The sequence below is a fragment of the Hyla sarda genome, chromosome 1 (assembly GCF_029499605.1).
Source record: "Hyla sarda isolate aHylSar1 chromosome 1, aHylSar1.hap1, whole genome shotgun sequence".
Lineage (NCBI taxonomy): Eukaryota > Metazoa > Chordata > Amphibia > Anura > Hylidae > Hyla > Hyla sarda.
Genome location: NC_079189.1, coordinates 479,260,769 through 479,281,322, shown reverse-complemented (window position 1 = coordinate 479,281,322; position 20,554 = coordinate 479,260,769). Strand labels below are relative to the sequence as shown.

At 37.6% G+C, this 20,554-nt stretch overlaps 1 protein-coding gene across 1 annotated transcript in view; it reads left to right on the top strand.

Annotated features, from left to right (window-relative positions):
- Positions 1 to 20,554, top strand: part of ADAMTS19 (ADAM metallopeptidase with thrombospondin type 1 motif 19) — a 245,689-nt gene that overhangs the window by 127,319 nt on the left and 97,816 nt on the right. The window contains exon 11 of the mRNA XM_056537289.1: positions 18,015 to 18,116. Within this exon, the coding sequence (XP_056393264.1) occupies positions 18,015 to 18,116 (102 nt within the window). The remainder of the gene's footprint in view (positions 1 to 18,014; positions 18,117 to 20,554) is intronic.

Sequence of the window (20,554 nt, the reverse complement as noted above, 5' to 3'; positions counted from 1 at the left end):
ACGCCCTTCGTCCTTAAGTACCAGGACCCAAGGGCGTATGCATACGCCCTTCGTCCCCAACAGGTTAAGGTGTTCAGTTGCAAGAAATGGTATGTTAAGATGTTATTTACTGATAAGATATTAGAGAACATATATGATTATAGAATATAGGATTTATAGTGTAATAAAAATATATGTAATGCAATGAATACATCCTTGACTTTATTACCCAGATTGCTTGCGTAGAACCAGGTCATATAGTGTCTGTTGAAGTATTCAGGGATCTAAGTGAAAATTTATGTGACCAAAACATCATGTGGGGTGGGAACATGGACAGTGCTCCATTAATTCCTTATGAATATGTTTGGAAACCCAATTGAGAATAAGTGGCGTGCTGGTAGTGTGGGATTTGCTTCACTCATTCCATGGTGTCCCAGTGGTTGGAAGCCATTATTCGGCATGTCATAACTATTTGATAATTATTTGAGATGAAAATACCTCTTTTAAGCTTTAAAGCTGCTTAAAGAGGTGAACATCTAACTTTTAGTTAATTTAGGTTATTCAAATTAAGTCCACAGATCCATATCAGCATTAAACATCAGGTGCAGAGAACTCTTCTTTGTGACTGGGGTGGGACATCGCATGATGTGGGATGACTGCAGAAGGTACTGGTTTGGCAAGAAAGGAAGGCCACAGTTTGGGGATTAATAGACCGCAGGAGTGCAACAGCACTGTCATTGTAAGTTTTGTTATCTTTCCTGGGTTGAATACTTGTGTGTTTATACAGTGGGTGCTGGAGATGGTAGCACAATTGTGATTTGATGGGGGAATTTAGCTGAAGATTTAGGGGGGGGGTGATTTATCAAGTGCATGCCTCTTAATAGAGCAGGCAGGGGAGCAGTTAGTGCACCCGGCTTCTGGAATTTACACTACTTCTTTAGTGTATATTGTGAGAAATCCAGCATTGCAGGAGGCCACAGCCCCCGTCACACCCATGCGAGGCATAAAGTTCAAAAAGTCTCTTAATTTTTGCACAAAACAGAGTGACACAAAACAATATTTTCTTACAGTGACTCTAATAATATCTTCAGATAAAGAGTGAACGTTTCCAGTGGAATGGTGTTAGTGTACTGTGCTAAGAAGAGCTATACCAAGGGCATAAATTCTATAGAGGTAACTCATGCAGTTACTATGTAGCCCACCTCAGTTTGATCTAAGAGGTGAAGAAATTCTGTACAACACTATCCATCTTCACAGGCTCTAAAATATATGATTGCAGGCAGGAACATCTCCCAGGGATGGTGAGGAAGAAGATTTTACCATATGTAATGCATTGCCACACATTTTATGGAGTGATTTCTCTTAACAGGTTCACTTTAACCACTTGGTGCTACACCCAATTTTGTGACTCTTCATTTTTCTAATCATCTTTTGTTGTAATTGTAATGGACATATTTTTAAGCATATATTTTTGTGATATATTTTAATGGTATGTGATACTACAGACATGTTAACTTTAAGAGTCGATATGATTAAATATTCTGAGAGCAATAGATTTTTCTTTCAACTCAACTATAGTTTTTGTTGGTACTATTTAAAGTTACATGCAACATTTCAAGATGTTGATCACTATTTATTCCAGTTTTTGGGAGGAAATCCCGGCATGTGTATGTGTCCAAATGTATGTAGGTTTGCCTTTGAATCATTAGACTTGAGTCAAGCAAAGTGTTTATATTTGTAATAAGTTTTAAGTAAACATAGTTTACAACATTTGCCTAACAAAGCCAACATATGGTACTTTTGGCTACATTATTTTAGACTATGCAGTTATTGTAAGCAATTGTAGGACATGATGTGCATTTTTAGCAGTGAGGTGTGCAGCCCTAAATAAAATAACCACATTTCTGTCAATTAAAAAATTGACTCATTATCTATTTTGGATAATACCACATTTCTAAACAAGCTTTATTAGTGTGTTAGTAATCCCTAAGAAATACAAAGACACTATAAATTGGAATAACTTCTGCTTTATATTACTCATAAATGTGGACATTAAACTATACTCCCTCAGAAACCCATACTACTTGAATCATACATAAAAACAGGTGGGATTTGCCCCAGGCAATGCGTCACTGTACAATACCAAAAAGACCCATGCTGAAACCTAGGGATCCCTTTTATGCCTAAACATTGTTGTTGAGAAAGCTTCCAGCAAGGCGGACTAGGTTAAAATATTTAACCACTATATCACCCACAGCAGATCCAGGTCTCGTGACAAAAGGTCATCTTGTTGGATTGCAGTTAATGTAAAATAAAAATGGGCCACAATTCAACAGTCACAATAAATCGATTCAAGATGGATTTTTTTTTTATGACAGAACACCTGGTGTGTGTGTTTGTGTGTCCAAATGTATGTAGGTTTGCCTTGACTCATTACACTTGACATTAACAAAGTGTTTACATTTGTTATAAGTTTTAAGTAAACATGATTTACAATGTTTGCCTAGTTAGGCAAACATATGGTACTTTTGGCTACATTATTTTAGACTATGCAGTTATTGTAAGCAATTGTAGGACATGATGTGCATTTTATGCAGTGAGTTGTGCAGCCTTAAGTACAATACTAAGATTTCTGGCTATTGACTTATTGACTTATATTCTGCAATATGAGGTACAATTCTTTACAATACACTGATAAATGTATCAAGAAATTAGGGTTGGGCATAGAAATATTTTCTTACAGTGACTCACAAGACGGAAATTTTTTTTGCAGCATTCTGACGGAAATTTGGCCATAATTTACTGCAAAATGTTACGAATGGGATTCCACAGTCCCATTCAGACAGCAAAATTTCCACATCAGACATTCTGCTTTCTGAATTCCCATCAAAGCATAAGACTGGTCTTATATATTTGTGGAATTCTGTGGCGGAATCCCATTGAAATCAATGAGGCTGGAATTTCAGTGGAATTCTGTGTTTAGATAACATAGAATTCTGCCATAATTTCGGCAGAATTCCAGCAGAATTCCATAATTCCCTTCAGCAAGCTTTGCTGAAGGCAATTTCTGCAGAATTGTGGAAATTCCGCCATGTGAACATACCCAAAGAGTGAACATTTCCCATGGAAACATGGTAAACGGAAAGGAAAAAGAAAAAAAGGAACAACGGAGTGCTCCCTGTGGGAAATCAATGCGGGCTGAGCAGTGAGGGAGTGCAAATAATGAAAACTCGCTCACCTGGTTGGGTTGTGCTGGAAAGGCACAACGCTCACAAAGGTGTAAGTAAATTGAGACTGCAACGGCTTCCCAGGAAGGAGGAGAAAGTGGAAGCTGAGGTCGCGCTGTCATCAAGTGGGACGAATCCGGAATATAGAAGTAAATTCCTTTATTTGAATTACATGCAACGCGTTTCAAAACACTCAGGTTTTTTCATCAGGCATGATCTAACAAGGTTTTGGCTGATATTGATACAGGATGTGATCATGACGTCACAATCACGTGACATATTGATCCTTTGTAAGACATGGAAAAAAGGTGAAAACAAAAATATGGAAAAAAGATAAAGAAAAACTCATTTATGCGAGAAAAGACCCGACCCATATATCTTTATATATTAATAAATACATTGCACGGTATAAAATATACACAAAATATATACAAAAATTATATATATATATATATATATATATATATATATATATATAAAAGATATACATATAAAAATACATATAGACATATACATACATATATACATGCATATATAAAAATGCGCAAAAATTGCACAAATAAGTATATACACACATACATCACAGGAAAAAAATCATAATAAAATTAAAAATTAATTAAAAAGTTGTCTTTTCAATCTGTACATTTAATTCATATGGCCATAATGAATTTATATTAAAAATCCAAAAAGACTCTCTATTAATAAGTGTTTGGTATCTATTATATGTATCCTCAGGAATAGCTTCAACAACATTTACTGTCAGACAATGGGGATCACTAGCATGGATCATGGTGATGTCTCTGGAGACACTATGTTGCCTTGAATTTATTTTGAACATTAAAACGATTATTCATTCTCATTCTTGTGTCTGGACAGTACGGCCAATATATTGAATTCCACACTTACATGTGAGGAGATAAATCACATACATGGAAGAGCAATCATGTCTTCCTTTGGTGTAAAAATTCTCACCTGTTGAAAATGAATTAAATGTAGAGGTGTCCTTTTTGGAAATCCACGAACAACATAGACAACGGGGGTGTTCGCATTTAAAAATGCCAGTGCAGGATGGGGATATATCCTTTATATTATTTATATTCCCAAATGCCACCATCTTAAGGCGGCCCGGCGCTAGATAGTTTTTTAATGTGTGGGCTCTCCGATAAGTAATTAGAGGTTTTACAAACAAAAAATTCCAAATAAACCTCTAATTACTTATTGGAGAGCCCACACATTAAAAAACTATCTAGCGCCGTGTTCTAGTGTTGAGCTGAAACGTTGCTGTTGGTAACATGTGGTGAATAAACTCACAGTTTCTTTTGTATATATCGTTGGAGTGCTGCGCTATTTCTTTGTTGGATATCTTTGGAAGTGCTGCAACCACTCCGGTATTTATATATATATATATATATATATATATATATATATATATATATAACTTTTGTATATATTTTGTGTATATTTTATACCTTGCAATGTATTTATTAATATATAAGGATATATGGGTCAGGTCTTTTCTCTCATAAATGAGTTTTTCTTTTCTTTATCTTTTTTCCATATTTTTGTTTTCACCTTTTTTCCATGTTTTACAAAGGATCAATATGTCACTAGATTGTGACGCCATGATCACACCCTGTATAAATCTCAGCCAAAACCTTGTTAGATCATGCCTGATGAAAAAACCTGAGTGTTTTGAAACGCGTTGCATGTAATTCAAATAAAGGAATTTACTTCTATATTCCGGATTCATCCCACTTGATGACAGCGCAACCTCAGCTTCCACTTTCTCCTTCCTTCTTTGCTGCATGGAATTATGGTGTAAGTGTACTGTGCTAAACAGAGCTACACGAAGGGCATAAATACTATTGAGGCATCCCATGCAGCTACTATGTAGTCCATGGGAAGAGGACCACTTCAGTTTGATTTAGGGAGTGAGGGGATTTTGTACAGCTCTATTTATCTTCACAGGCTCCAAAACATTAGGAAAAAAAGGGGAAAACAAGAGGCTTAAAGATGAGTAGTGGGGAGTGTGCTCAAGCATAAAATGGCATAAGATGGCATAAGTCATCTTTTTGTCTTGTTCTGCAGTGACCTTCTAATCAAATGTAATGGGGAAAAAAATAAATAAATATATATATATATATATATATATATATATATATATATATATATATATATATATATAATTTATAATATTTAAAGTATTATTCATTGTATATACTGTATATATATTTTCAAACACAAAAAAAATGAATTTTAACCATGCAGATACAGAAAAATCACAGGTAGTACAGAAATTAGAACAATGTAGTTAAAACCATCCTAGAAGACAATGAAATAATTGACACATATTAACAGCTGTAACTTCAAGCCAGAAGACAGATATTACAGATATAGTGGCATTGCCCATCACAAAATGAAATCATAAACTGGTTCACACCCATAAATATTAGGACATGTCAGGGGGAAAGAAAGAAGGATATCTATTGCTGACAGACTTTCTCAATAAGTCCAGTAGAGTCCTTCTGAACACTCATAAACCATTTATTCACATGACTTCCATGTTGTAAATATTATTTCAATGTTATGTAGAGATTTACGAAATGAACAATTCTCGTTATTAATTTAGACATAAAACTGCAAATTCACTGTGTAATTTCTTCAAGTTGATTCTGCTAATTTGGCTGTCTTCATGCCTATATATCAGCCTTCTTATCTCAGTGGAAATAGTGACTGGCCAATATTGGTGTTATTTCCCCCAAGAATAGACAACCCCAAGCGACCTGTTTGGCTTCCTTCTCCCCACCCAGCTGCATTGATATAAACATTTGCATTCTGGCTATAATACAAATGTATGTTTATGGAAAGATTTTAGAAGGCAAAATATTTTTCGGTGGTTGGAACATCCAACTTTTTTCTAAGTATTTTTGGCCAGAGTACTGATTTAAAGCCTTCCAACTATTTAAACAGAGTGGCCATGAGCTTAAGGTAACCTCTCTGCCTATAAGACCTTAATCAGAGCACAGACTGCCACTTGCAGCAGTATGTATTTTAGCAATGATGCAACAACCACAGACTGTCTTAAAACGACCAGTGTTTCGTGTAATAGAAGCTTTAAAAATACCCCATTGAGTTAGGCTGAAATATTGCACATCGACAATTAATAATAAAGGATCTTAATTTTTTTTTAAATCATAACCTGGAACGCTGCCCTATATTTGGATTAGAAAGTGCTGCTTTCTTACTCTTTCTAATACTAGAAGTATGTTTAGGAATTTACAATTTATACAATTCCCTAAAAAGTGTAGGTTTAACTTTTTTTTCCACTTTTTAGGATAATGTGATGATCACATGACACTTGGGGTAACTGTTAGTAATAATGGTTTAATAAGTCACACAGAGAGTGGCCTGAACTTTGTGGTAATGAGCACAATGAGGGTCTTTCGCCTGTGGGGTTTATCACAGAGACAGGGTCAAGATACATTACATATGTTGATCTTGTATTTGAATCCCAACCAAGCCCAAACAAAATGTTTTCTTAATTCTGTGCTGATGACAGTGTTCTGGCATACTTTACAGCACAGAACTTTTATAAGCAATGAGGGACGAGTAACGGTCTATCACGCTTTCCATGAGCCGAGTACAGCTGGGATAGATAAAATAAGGAAAAGACAGATATCAAGAAAATTGTTAGTGAGCACTGAGTGCAATGTTGTAAATACACTTGTGTCTTTAGTTGTGTGTGCTTTAAAAAAAGGTTTATGGCTCCAAGAAGATAAGTCTTGAAAAGTTCCCTATTATCCGATATAACCAAACACTTGTGATTACTCTACAATACACAGACACTTACTTTCCACAGATGTATTGACTTTAGTGCAGAAAAGGTAACATCTGTTATAATGTAATTCCTGAGGGCAGTGATTGTCTAAGTGCTATCTTGGAAAGTATTTAAATAGCACAATCTATTAAGACTTTACAGGAATTTTGTTTGTGTATATGAATTAAATAACACAGATCAGCAGATTTGTTTTAGACCAAAACTACACTGGCATTCGAGATTTCTGGTATATCTAAATAATCCTTTATGACATATGTCAGATTGTGAGCAATGATTTCTAACTATAGCACTCCAGCAGCTAATGTAATGTACGCATAGAATCTTAACAGAATTGTAGTGCACTTTAAGGACCGGGGCATGAACTGTTGTGATAATTTTCTGGATCAGTAAAGGTGATGGGAAAGTGAATTCCAGACACTGGGACCAGCTCCAAATTAGAACAGTTTCTGGATTGTGAATCTTTCCAGATCGTTCTGAAGCTTACGCTATGATTTTACTCTGTTGTTCAATTCATCACATTCCTCTCAGATTGTATTAACACATCAGTATGCAGTGATGTCATGAATGCAAAACTGGAAAAACAAATTGAAGGCATATTAAACATGCAGTTTTTGTATTAGATTTTTTGTTATTATTATGAATGCGTGCAAATATATCTTCATAAAATTACATCTGCACCTTTTTTATATTAGCGGCAGCTATGACACATTTCATCATCTTTTATAAAACTGACCTATACTCTTGTTTGCTTTTCTTTTCGACACAGTAGTTGCCAATTTCAAGTTCATTTGGATTGAAATTCAATACAAGGATAGTAAATAGTTGAAAAGACAGTGGTTTTGAGTCACAAAATATATAGAATAAACACAACCACTACTTATATTTTACATATTAAAATGATAATCTGCTTTTATATATACCAACAGAGTACCCAGTATTGCCTGGGCTTCCAATGTAAACATTGTGGGAGAGGAAACAGAAGAACGATACTGTTGTCCTCATATTCTGACCTCATATTTTGCCCATATATCCCGATCTCATATCCCATCCTCATATCTATTTCTCATATTCTGTCCTCAGATTCTGATCTTATATCCCATTTCATATCTCATCCTCAATCCAGACCTCATATCTCATCCTCCTATCCCGTCCTCATATTTCCTCTTACATCCCATCCTGATTTCCCGATCTCATATCCTGTCCTCAAATCCCATCCTCATATCCTGTCCTCCTATCCCATCCTCACATCCAGACCTCACATCTCATCCTCATGTCTTGTCCTCATATTCCCTCTCACCTCCCATCCTGATATCCCGACCTCATATCCTGTCCTCATATTCAGTCCTCATTTACCCAAAAAATGCTGAGCTTGTGGATAAGGTGGGGCTGAACTGTGATAAAGAGATTGTGGTTGATGGGCCTGTAATGTGGTTATATCAGGCTGAAATGGTGTTTTCGGCCTATAGCCAAAACAAAAATGGGCCAAAAATAGAAGGGGCTTACTTTTTGGGGGGCATAGCTTGTGGGAGGAGTGTGGCTTGTGGGAGAGCATGGTGTGCAAGCTGGGGAGACACACTCGTCAGGAGATTCAGAGAGGAACTTGTGGAGTAAGGTACCGGAAGTCCTTAAAACTTGCATAGATTTTCAGATAAAACCACCAGTCCTTGCAAATGTTGACAGGTTAAGGTTAATTTAATCCTATATTGTTAGTTGATGTGAACTTAGTTTCCTCAAAATATTTCCATCCATTTGGAAGTGATCCTGGCCAAATCACATAGGCCCAGATTTGATAAAATGTATGAGAGAAAAACTAATGAAACTGATTATGACCACAGCAACCAATCACAGCTCAGCTTTCATATCTTAACAAGTTCTGGTAAAGTAAAAGCTTATCTCTGATTAATACTTGTTTCTGTATGTCTTTTTTTGCTGAAATTTATGAAAGCTTATAAAAATCCATGACAAGTTTTGTGTGAATTCCATGTAAACATATGATTTTAAACCACGTTGAAGATCAGCATGGATTCCACATAGATTTGGTGTCCTATTTGTCATCATTGGCCATCTGAGCGTGTCCTTACAGTGTCAGGAATAAGGGGGAAATTTAGCAAGCCTTGTGCAAAGTAGCAGGGAAGCAGTTGCCCATAGCAAACAATCAGATTCCAGCTTTCATTTTAAGAAACACCTATGCAAAATGAAAGCTAGAATCTTATTGGTTGCTATGAGTAACTGTTCCACTGTTTCTTTGCACAAGGCTTGGTAAATCTGCTTAGATGAAATCTGTTTGTATTTAAAAAGGTAAGGATGGGATCTTCATGTTATTTGTGTCACAAGTTCATCAACTTTTTAGTGCACCTTTTGTATTACATTAGAGCAGCATTTTCCAACCATTGGTAATGGTTGGGGACCTCTGCACTTGAGTAACAAGCTCTAATGTTTTGCTTTCATTGTAGACTAAGCCACATTACACACTGTCATTTAGGAGTTATGCGTGGATTTCTGTCAAGGTTTCCAGTATTTTTTTTTATGGCAAGAGGAGTGCAGCTTATATGTAGAGATGAGTGAACTGTTCGAAAGTTTGTTTATGCCAATTCACTGAACTCTGGTCAGAACCAGAACTCTTTGCCAAACTTGTTCTTTCCAAACCTGCACTTTACCAATAGCCCCAACAGCCCAAACTGTATAACACTGCCATAAAGCCCTAAAAGTCCTGTATAACAGTGTTAGTTCACCTAGGAATGTACCTACCATATATACTCGAGTATAAGCCAAGTTTTTCAGTACAATTTTTCATGCTGAAAACGCCCCCCTCGGCTTATACTCGAGTGAACTCTCCTCCTGTCAATCCCTTCTCAGTGGTCTTCAACCTGCGGACCTCCAGATGTTGCAAAACTACAACTCACAGCATGCTGGGAGTTGTAGTTTTGAAACATCTGGAGGTCTGCAGGTTGAAGACCACTGCAGCCTACGTCACCATCCAGACACCCCCCCCCCCCCTTTAGTTTTCTACTCACCTCCCCTCGGTGGGAAGGAAGGGTGAGCTGGTCCGGGCCATCTATGCTGCAGGGACCGTCCGGTGGGGAGGGTTAGTTGTTTCGGGCTGTCCATCTTCACCGGGATGCCCTTTTCTCCGCTCCGGGCCGGCCCCGGACTAGTGATGTCTCCCTGTGTGTAGTCGTCAAGGTCTTTCTTGATTGACAGGCAGTGATGATTAAGGGGGGGGGATGATGACAGGGTGATGATGACAGGGTCTGGATGATGACAGGGTGATGATGATGGGGGTCTGGATGATGACAGGGTGAAGATGACAGGGGTCTGGATGATGACAGGGGGGATGATGTATTTCCCACCCTAGGCTTATAGTCGACTCAATAACTTTCGCATACACAGAAGAGGAATCAAAAGAAGCAATTGCTTTTTAAAAGTGGTCCAAAAAGGATTATTTTTTTAAAGTAGATGACTGCCAGTGTTTTCACACATAGATGTATCAAAAGAGGCAACCCTTCTATGCTGCTTTTTCAAAAAACTTGTCAGTCTTAACTTCCAATTAAAACAGATTTTGCATTGACAGAACAGATGCAGAATGTTCTCTGCTACTTTATTACAATTATTATACGTGTGGTGTTATTCCTATCTGTGTTATTCAATGCTCATTGTCCCTCACAGAGATCTTCACCTGACACCTGCTATCTCTAAAATGGCTGCTAAAATTACGTGCATATGCTTGTATAGTGGCTTTAACATCACCCATATACTACTATACTGCCACTTGATTGGCTGGGAGAGCTGTTTGAAAGGGATTGTGGGATTCACTGAGTCATGTTATTCTTTCTACTCCTTTCTGCCATGTGGCGGAAAGGAGTTCATTTTCTAGTTCAGTTTTCTCATCTCTACATATTTCCATGAGGAACTGTTGGAAAAAGGATTTGACACAGCAGTCATGGCTCTATTATAAACCATACACTTACAATATTTTATGAGTTGTTTAAATATTACATAATGTGTTCTCATCTCATAATCTTAATATCAATTCTTATCAATACTTCTTTCTTGATTTAGGCTATGTTCACAGGCTAAGCTGTTGATTTAGGCTAAGCTAAATGTAACCGTAACATAGGAAAAAAGTAGGTCTGTATTTTTAATCTAATGAGCAGCACAATGAAAATCTATGCATATATTGTTGAAAAAATTTGGACTTGTTGGTGTCTCAACGCTAAGACTCCCCACTGATCCCTAGAAATAGCTGGGAGAAGCACACGTTTGTTTGCTTTACTCCTGGGGTCTGTGCTATCTCCAATGCAAGAAGTGGGCTCCATTATAGTCTGCTTGACATGACAAAAGTTTTTCAAAATTATAGAAACACTACCAAATTTGAATTCGCTATTGCCTCTGAGCAGACCATACATTGTTGATAATAATCTATAGGACAATTCCAGTTTATAGACATTTGAACATTCTGTGATAAGCTAAAAGTTTTGCAGGTACCTTTTACAGATTTTGGATGGCAACCATCAGTAATAACTGAATGCATTATAAGATGTAGGTTAAATTGAATATCCACCATAACTATTAATACTATAAAGAAGCAATTTAACGTAAATGTAAATTCGTATTGTTAGGTTTTAAAAAAATTTGTTAACATAATAAATAATAGCATTACTATTGTACATTTATTCTCTAAAAACACGCTTCTGATATATGTTATTTTTTTCTAAGCCTAAAATACAGAAATGCTTGTATACGTGTCCTGGCCGCTAACAGCGGCTTAGTTTTTGGATGAGATTTTCATTGTTTATTGATTTTATACAAGCAAAATATGATTGACTTACTCCAGCTGTAAGTATTGCACATGTCTTGGCAGTGCAATGTCATAAAATGTTAAATACTTTAACCTCTTTAATACGCTGAAGAAAAAAATCAGGGTAATGCATATGTCACTTCAGTAGAATTAAGACAACGCCAAATATTGTTAACTTTTCTTACAAGTAAATAATAACAATAATGACATAAACATACCATTAGAAGCAGTAATAAGCTGCTCAATGTGTTTATATTGATGGACATACATCTATCAACCATAAGGTTAAGATCACTGAAAAGTGATGGGATGGCTACTTTGTGACAATGCTTCCTGACAATGAGTGAGATATATAAGGCAATGTATGGACAGTCAGTTCTTAAGGTTTATGTTTTGGAAGTAAAAAAAAAAAAGGCCAGCTATAAGGATCAGGTAGAAATTAACAAGAGCCAAATTGTGATGTCTTGATGACTGGGTCATAGCATCTCCAAATTCAGGTGTACCTGAATGCAGTGGTTAGTACCTACCTAAAGTGGTCCAAGAAAGGACCACCACAGAACGAACCAGCGACAGGGTTATGAGTGCTCCAGGGCTCATTGAAGAATGTGAAGAGTGATAGTTAGACTTTTTGGTCAGATGCATAGAAGCTCTACTGTGGCACAAAACCTAAAAAATAATGTTGGCTATGGTTGAAAGGTGACACAGCTCCCTGAATTTGGGGTTTCATAGCCATAGACCAGTCAGAGGGCCCATGCTGACCTATACCCACCACAAAAGGGGCCTACAATGGGTTTGTGAGCAATGGAAGAAGGTGTTCTTGTCTGATGAATCAAATTTTGTTTTACATCATGAGGATGATCGGGGGTGGAGTTTACCAAATCGGTCAGATAAAGCTTCTGTGCTTATCTGTGTCTTGTAGGGGAATGTTTTGGTGTCTGAAACCACAGGATACCTTCAGAGGTCATGTGTAGTTCACATCCCGTTATGTCAGAGATGTTTTAGTGACTGGTCTGTGTATATTCCCATTCAGTGCTCTCTCACCCTATATCTGACCAACACAAGTGATACCAAGCCATCCTCACTGTCTCCATAAGACCCTAGGATCATTTTGATTTATCCTACTTCATTACAGAGGTACAGAGGACAGCATTGCTGACTCCATGTATCATTTATTATATTTGAGAAAGTAACCATTACTGACTAGTAACAAGTTTATATCAATTCACCAAAAACTGTGGATATATATATATATATATATATATATATATATATATATACACATACACAAAAGGTGTACACAACAGTTACAGTGTCACTGCCAATATATTGAGGCAACCATTGTGTGCTATAGACTCTCCCTTTACATTGCTATTACTGTTCACTGCTGCTTCTATGTTGGTTTTTTACAATACTATACATTGAAAATAAGGTATCTATTGTATATTGTGATAAGAACAGAAAATTAAACAATGGAAATGTCTTAAGAAGATGGGTAAAATGATTAAAGGGGTACTCTTTTTAAAAAATCTTAATCCTTCCAGTACTTATCAGCTGCTGTATGCTCCACAGGAAGTTCTTTGATTTTTGAATGTCCTTTATGTCTGACCACAGTGCTCTCTGCTGACACCTCTGTCCATTTTAGGAACTGTCCAGAGTAGGAGCAAATCCCCTATAGCAAACCTATCCTGCTCTGGACAATTTCTGACATGGAAAGAGGTGTCAGCAGAGAGCACTTGTGGTCAGACAGAAAGGAAATTCAAAATGAAAAGAACTTCCTGTTGAGCATACAGCAGCTGGTAAGCACTGGAAGGATTAAGATTTTTTAAATAGAGCACCCCTTTAATCATTTTACCCATCTTCTTAAGAAATTTCCATAGTTTAATTTTCTGTTCTTATCACAATATACAATAGATATCTTATTTTCAATGTATAGTATTGAAGAAAAAAAACAACATAGAAGCAGCAGTGAACAGTAATAGTAATGTAAAGGGAGAGCCATTGAGGCACAATGGCTGCCTCAATATATTGGCAGTGACACAAATAGAAGTAATTTAAAAATCTGTTTAAAGGGGTTATCCAGGGGAAAACTTTTTTTTATATATCAACTGGCTCCAGAAAGTTAAACAGATTTTTAAATTACTACTCTGATGAAACGTGTCTCAGGAACCGCCCAGTTTAGAAGCAAATCCCCATAGCAAACCTCTTCTACTCTACTGATAATTATTGAAAGGATTAAGATTTTTTAATAGAAGTAATTCACAAATCTGTTAAACTTTCTGTGAGCCAGTTGATATAAATAAAATAAAAAAAGTTATTTCCTGGAATACCCTTTTAACTTCCTGGCACCAGTTGATTTAAAAAAAAAATGTTTTCCAGCAGAGTACCCCTTTAATTCTGTGATCACCAGTAATTTCTTTGTCAAAAGACAAAATAAAATGAGGCTTTGCTATGTCAATATCGACCCTACTGTGATTATTTTGTTACTTAGGGAAAGAAAGTTAACAGTGACCACAGAAATCTCATAATGTGAACATATTTGGCATATGGACCAGAAGAGAACTGTTGAAGTCCAAAAATACGTCCATTTCGCCTCTGTTGGTTCTCCAAACAACCTTTTAAAATGTACCTGCCAGCAGAAAAATGGGTGTAAATACACCCATTGCACGATAAGACTAGTCATCAGGGTTTCAGGCATACCTTATTTATTACTATAGTCTTTTCCAGCACTGAGATATAAGCCTTTTTGGTATTTTACAAAGATGCACAAAGCCCAGGAGTTGTTCTCCAGCACAGCCTGTGGCCGCTTTATCTACCGTCTGTCAGTCAAATGGGGTGGGCAGATGCAAGTGGGCCATTGGGCGGTAAAAAAGAGGACATAAGATGGACTCAACTTTACTTTTGTCATGTTGGGGAATGTCCCCATGGCTTTTGAGCCTTATTTGTATAATAACAAAAGGGCTTATATCTCAGCCCTGGAATTACTATAGCAATATTTTAAAAAAGTATGTCCGGAATCTTGATGACTGGTCCTATCTAGCCAAGGGCTTATTCACACCCATGTCTTTCTGCTGACAGGTCTACTTAAAGTAAACTCCTAAAGTATCTGAAAAATTGTGGAGTTTCCTTCAAATACAGATGTAATAGTTAACAGTCAGGCTTGGGGGGTTACAGTGTGTACTGTGTATCTTATCTATAAAAACTAAACAAAGTATTTTACCATGAGTGATGAATGCTGCAGCTTACTAAATCTATCCATAAAATTGCACTTATTTATTAAATGTGTTTAATGGTCCATTAACAGTTAGCAGATTATTTAAATTCTGCATGACTTTATCTGATGGCTAAACAGAAGCATATAAACCTTAAAGGTGTTATCCACCATAAGATGATTTTAGTACGTACCTGGCAGACAGTAATGGACATGCTTAGGAAGGATCTGTGCTTGTCTTGGGGCTAAATGGCTATGTTGTGAGATTACCATAACAACACTGTGGCTAGCTTTTTGTGAACTAGTATTTCCTGTTTGACTTTTTCTTTTTTGCCTACAACCCATAATTCAATTTTCCTCCCTCCCACACATCAGCCACCCCACCCATTGAAACATAAATGAGCTGCATCCATTCAAAAGACCTGTGGTTTTCAATCAGGGTGCCTACAGCTGTTGCATTGGTTGCAGATTGATCTCTCTCCCCCAAGCGATTTCTTCACCCATTGAAGCATACAGGCTCCCTGTCATCAGCTGACTAGTGAGTCAGGTCTTTGCACATTAGTATATGTGAGGTGAGAAACTTTTCATGATGGGTGGTGACCATGGTGGCCATTTTGAAGTCGGCCATTTTGAATCCAACTTTAGTTTTTTCAATAGGAAGAGGGTCATTTGACACATCAAACATTGGAAATTGCACAAGAAAAACAATGATGTGCTTGGTTTTAACGTAACTTTATTCTTTCATGAGTTATTTACATGTTTCTGACCACTTATAAAATGTGTTCAATGTGCTGCCCATTGTGCTGGATTGTCTATGCAACCCTCTTCTTCCATTCTTCACACACTGATAGCAACACCGCAGGAGAAATGATAGCACAGGCTTCCAGTATCCGTAGTTTCAGGTGCTGCACATCTCGTATCTTCACAGCATAGACAATTGCCTTCAGATGACCCCAAAGATAAAAGTCTAAGGGGGTCAGATTAGGAGACCTTGGGGGCCATTCAACTGGCCCATGATGACCAATCCACTTTCCAGGAAACTGTTCATCTAGGAATGCTCCCACCTGACACCCATAATGTGGTGGTGCACCATCTTGCTGGAAAAACTCAGAGAACGTGCCAGCTTCAGTGCATAAAGAGGGAAACACATCATCATGTAGCAATTTCGCATATCCAGTGGCCTTGAGGTTTCCATTGATGAAGAATGGCCCCACTATCTTTGTACCACATATACCACACCATACCATCAATTTTTGTGTTCCAACAGTCTTGAAGGGATCTATCCAATGTGGGTTAGTGTCAGACCAATAGCGGTGGTTTTGTTCGTTAACTTCACCATTCACATAAAATTTTACCTCATCACTGTACAAAATCTTCTGCGTAAACTGGGGGTCCTGTTCCAATTTTTGTTTTGCCCATTCTGCAGCACCTGAAACTACGGATACTGGAAGCCTGTGCTAGCATTTCTCCTGCGGTGTTGCTATCAGTGTGTGAATAGTGGGAGAAGAGGGTTGCATTGACAATCCAACACAATGGGCAGCACATTGAACACATTTTATAAGTGATCAGAAACTTGTAAATAACTCATGAAAGAATAAAGTTACTTTAAAACCAAGCACATCATTGTTTTTCTTGTGAAATTCCCAATAAGTTTGATGTGTCACATGACTCTCTTGCTATTGAAAAAACAAAAGTTGGATTAAAAATGGCCGACTTCAAAATGGCCGCCATGGTCACCACCCATCTTGAAAAATTTCCCCCCTCACATATACTAATGTGCCACAAACAGGAAGTTAATATCACTAACCATTCCCATTTTGTTAAGGTGTATCCATATAAATGGCCCACCCTGTATATTATGAACTACACTAACTTTACAGCTCCTTTAGCACAGTCAAATAAAAATAATCCTGGAATACCCCTTTAACTAAAACGGTAGTGAACCTGCAGGATATACACTTAAAATGAATGTTTGAGAATCAAAACAGTGACCAGCACAGAACATAAATGAAAATAAGTCAATTTTAGGACACAACACAAAAGCCCATACAACATCATCCAGTGGTTATTGATTTATTATTGGTTCCTCATCCTCTACAGCAGTAGTATTTTGTCACTGACAAAGCCTAATTAATGTAACAGGTTGAAAACATTGCTACTGCAAAGGGTTATGGGCACAATAATGATGCTCTTATGTATTTCTGCTCAAAATAAAATAAACATGAGATACAATACAATTATCTTTAAAACAGTGATTATTTTATATTTTTGTGCCAGAATGTTCCCCACTTTTATGTTATTTGGACTATAAAGGAGGTTTAAAGAAATTTCATGGTAGTTTAATATATTATTATTGTTATTATTCTTATTATGGATATTGTTGTTGTTGTCATCGTTGTTGTTATTGTGGTTATCATCTTATCATTATCATCTTTTAACTTTTTCTTGTAAAGATCTTGGAATAAGACTATTGCAGCAACCATCCAGTACCAAAATACTAATCTGCTGAGAAGCTAAAAATGTAACCTTGCATTCAGCTTGTTATAGACAGGTCCCCTTTATCTACCATGTGCCAATGGTAATGCTGTCTTCTTTGTGGGATCTTTGTGCTCCCTTACGAGCCTGGACCAGGATGCAGTTCTACAGCCCTTTTAAGCCATACCCTATAACCCTGGCACAAGGGTATAATGATAAAAATTGCTTACAATGAAACACTTCCTACTGTAGAATGCGTATTTTTTGCTGACAGCTTCTGCTTGTCAAGCACAGACTTTCTATTAGCTCTGTTGGTTAATATTGCATTACCCCTGCTTATAAAGAAAGCAAATCCCTTTAATGATATAATTACTATAGGGACTAGCTACATTTTAATTCAATAATACAAAATAATATTTAATTTTTTGTGTAACAATTTTAAAAGATGCTCTTTAAATATGTACCTGCCATTTTTAACACATTTTTTAGCATGTTATTTGTACAGGACTCTGGTGTAAGCTGGAAAGTGAAATAGAGTGTAGAACAAGACTGGATCCTCCAATGGATGGCACAGAATGCGGCACTGAAAAAGTATGTTGCTATTTTCTTTTTATTCATTCTAGTTATAAACTTTGATTGTGGATATGTATTAATAGCTTTGCGATGCTTTTACCCAACATATTCATTCTGAAAGAGTATTTTCGTGACATTCTACTAAGGGCTTAAAAGTTTAGCAGCAATTTTCTAAATTTGTCCCAAAAAATTCTAATTTCAGATTACAGATTTGAGGTGCCTGTTTGTTAGAAATCCATCATAAATGAGCACATTCTAATAACTACATTTCTAAAGTATTTAAAATGACATTTAATGTGTGTTAAAGGAATACAGATCACAATGCAAAAAAATGCAGCCCTGTATACAGAAAAATGAAAGAGATACAAAAGTCAGAAGAGGACAATTTTAAAAATACTAATATTTGTATAAAAAGTTAGTAAAATAAAACTAAACCTATATGAACAGGGTTATCATTTTAATTGTATGGACCTACAGAATAAAGATAATGTGTAATTTTTACTAAAAAGTGTTCTCCATAGAAGCAAAATTTTCCAAAGTCCAAAATTGCATATTTTTGGTCATTTTGTATACCCTAAATAAAGATGTATAAAAAAGCAATCAAAAAGTCCCATAAACAAAAAATAAATAAAATGGAACTGATAAAAACTACAGACCACGGCACAAAAAAATTAGCCCTCACATAGCCACATATGAAGAAAAATAAAAAAGTTAGAGGGGTTAGAAGATGACAATTTTAAACATACTAATTTTGGTGCATGTAGTTATCATTTTTTTAAATTTGTAAAATAAAATAAAACCTACATAAATTTGGTATCATTGTAACCATATGGACCTACAGAATAAATATAAGGTGTCATTTTTACCGAAAAGAGCATAAAACAAGCCCTCATATAGGTCTGTTGGTGAAAAACTAAAAGCGTTTTGATTTTTAGAAGGTGAGGATGAAAAAAACTAAAGTGCAAATACAGAAAAACCCTGAGTCCTTACGGTATTAAAGGGGTACTCCATTGGAAACATCTTATCCCCTGTCCAAAGATGTTAGATCGTGGGGGTCCCACCACTGGGAACACCTGCAATCTCCACTGCAGCACCCCATCATTCGGTGCACGGAGCAAACTCTGCTCCATGCCTAATGACTGGCGATGCAAGCTGCCTCCCCCTCTCCATTCACTTCTGTGGGGGGAAGCATCACGGCTATGTACTAGCCACCACGCCCCCTTCTATAGACATGAATGGAGGAGGTGTGGTGTGATGTCATGAACGTGGAAGCTACAAGCTTCCATGTTCGGGAAGCCACCACTGCCGATCCAGAGATTGCGGGGTACCCCGCGATCTATCATCTTATCCCTATCCTTTGGATAAGGGACAAGATGTTTCCAACGGAGTACTCCTTTAAGGAGTTAATAAATATGGACCAATGTGTTTTGATAAAGCTAGGGCTGAGAACCTCATAAGTGCTCAGAAATAACTAGTCTTAGTGTTAAAGGTCAAGGTCTAGGTTCAGGAAACCTATGAGGGAGAACACTCATTAGAAAAGTCTAACATTAGAATAATAAAAAAAAAACATGTTTTTAACCCCTTAAGGACCACGGACGTATGAGTACGTCCCTGCGCCCTGGGTCTTAAGGACCAGAGACGTACTCATACGTCCCAGCGAATTTCACATCCTGCCGCACGCCGAGCGGGTTGCGAAACCAGATGCCTGCTGAAATCATTCAGCAGGCGTCCCAGGCAAACGCCGAGGGGGGTCCCGGGACCCCCACATGTCGACGATCGCCGCAAATCGCAAGTGAATTCACACTTGCGATTTGCGCAATTTCGGGTCATTACGGGTCTATGGTGACCCGGAATATAAGGGGGATCGTGGGTGTCAAAGACACCCACAATCCCCCTGAAGAGATAAGAGTGAGGTGGCAGGGGTTCCACCCCTCCTATCCCTGCTATTGGTAGTCTAGACGCGACCACCAATAGCAGATCGGGGGCGGGGGGGTTAACTTTCGTTTTCCCCGTTCTGCCCACCCACAATAGGCGGGGCAGAACGGCGCCGGAGTCCACTTACTGATCTGCGGAGGCTGCGGGCGACTATCGGCCTCGGAGATCGGCGAGGTCGTGCAGCAAGCTCCCTGGATCAGACGGAAGCCGGTAAGTTGCCTAGCAACATCTGGAGGGCTGCAGTCCAAGACCACTATATAGTGGTCTCTATACTGCAGCACTCCAGATGTTGCAAAACTACAACTCCCAGCATGCCCAGACAGCTGTTTGGGCATGCTGGGAGTTGTAGTTTTGCAACAGCTGGAGAGCTACAGTTTGTGACCGCTATATGGTAGTCTCTGAACTATAGCCCTCCAGATCTTGCAAAACTGTTTGCTGTCTGGGCAAGCTGGGATTTGTAGTTTTGCAGCATCTGGAGGGCCACAGTTTGCAGTGGTCTCTATACTGTAGCTCTCCAGATG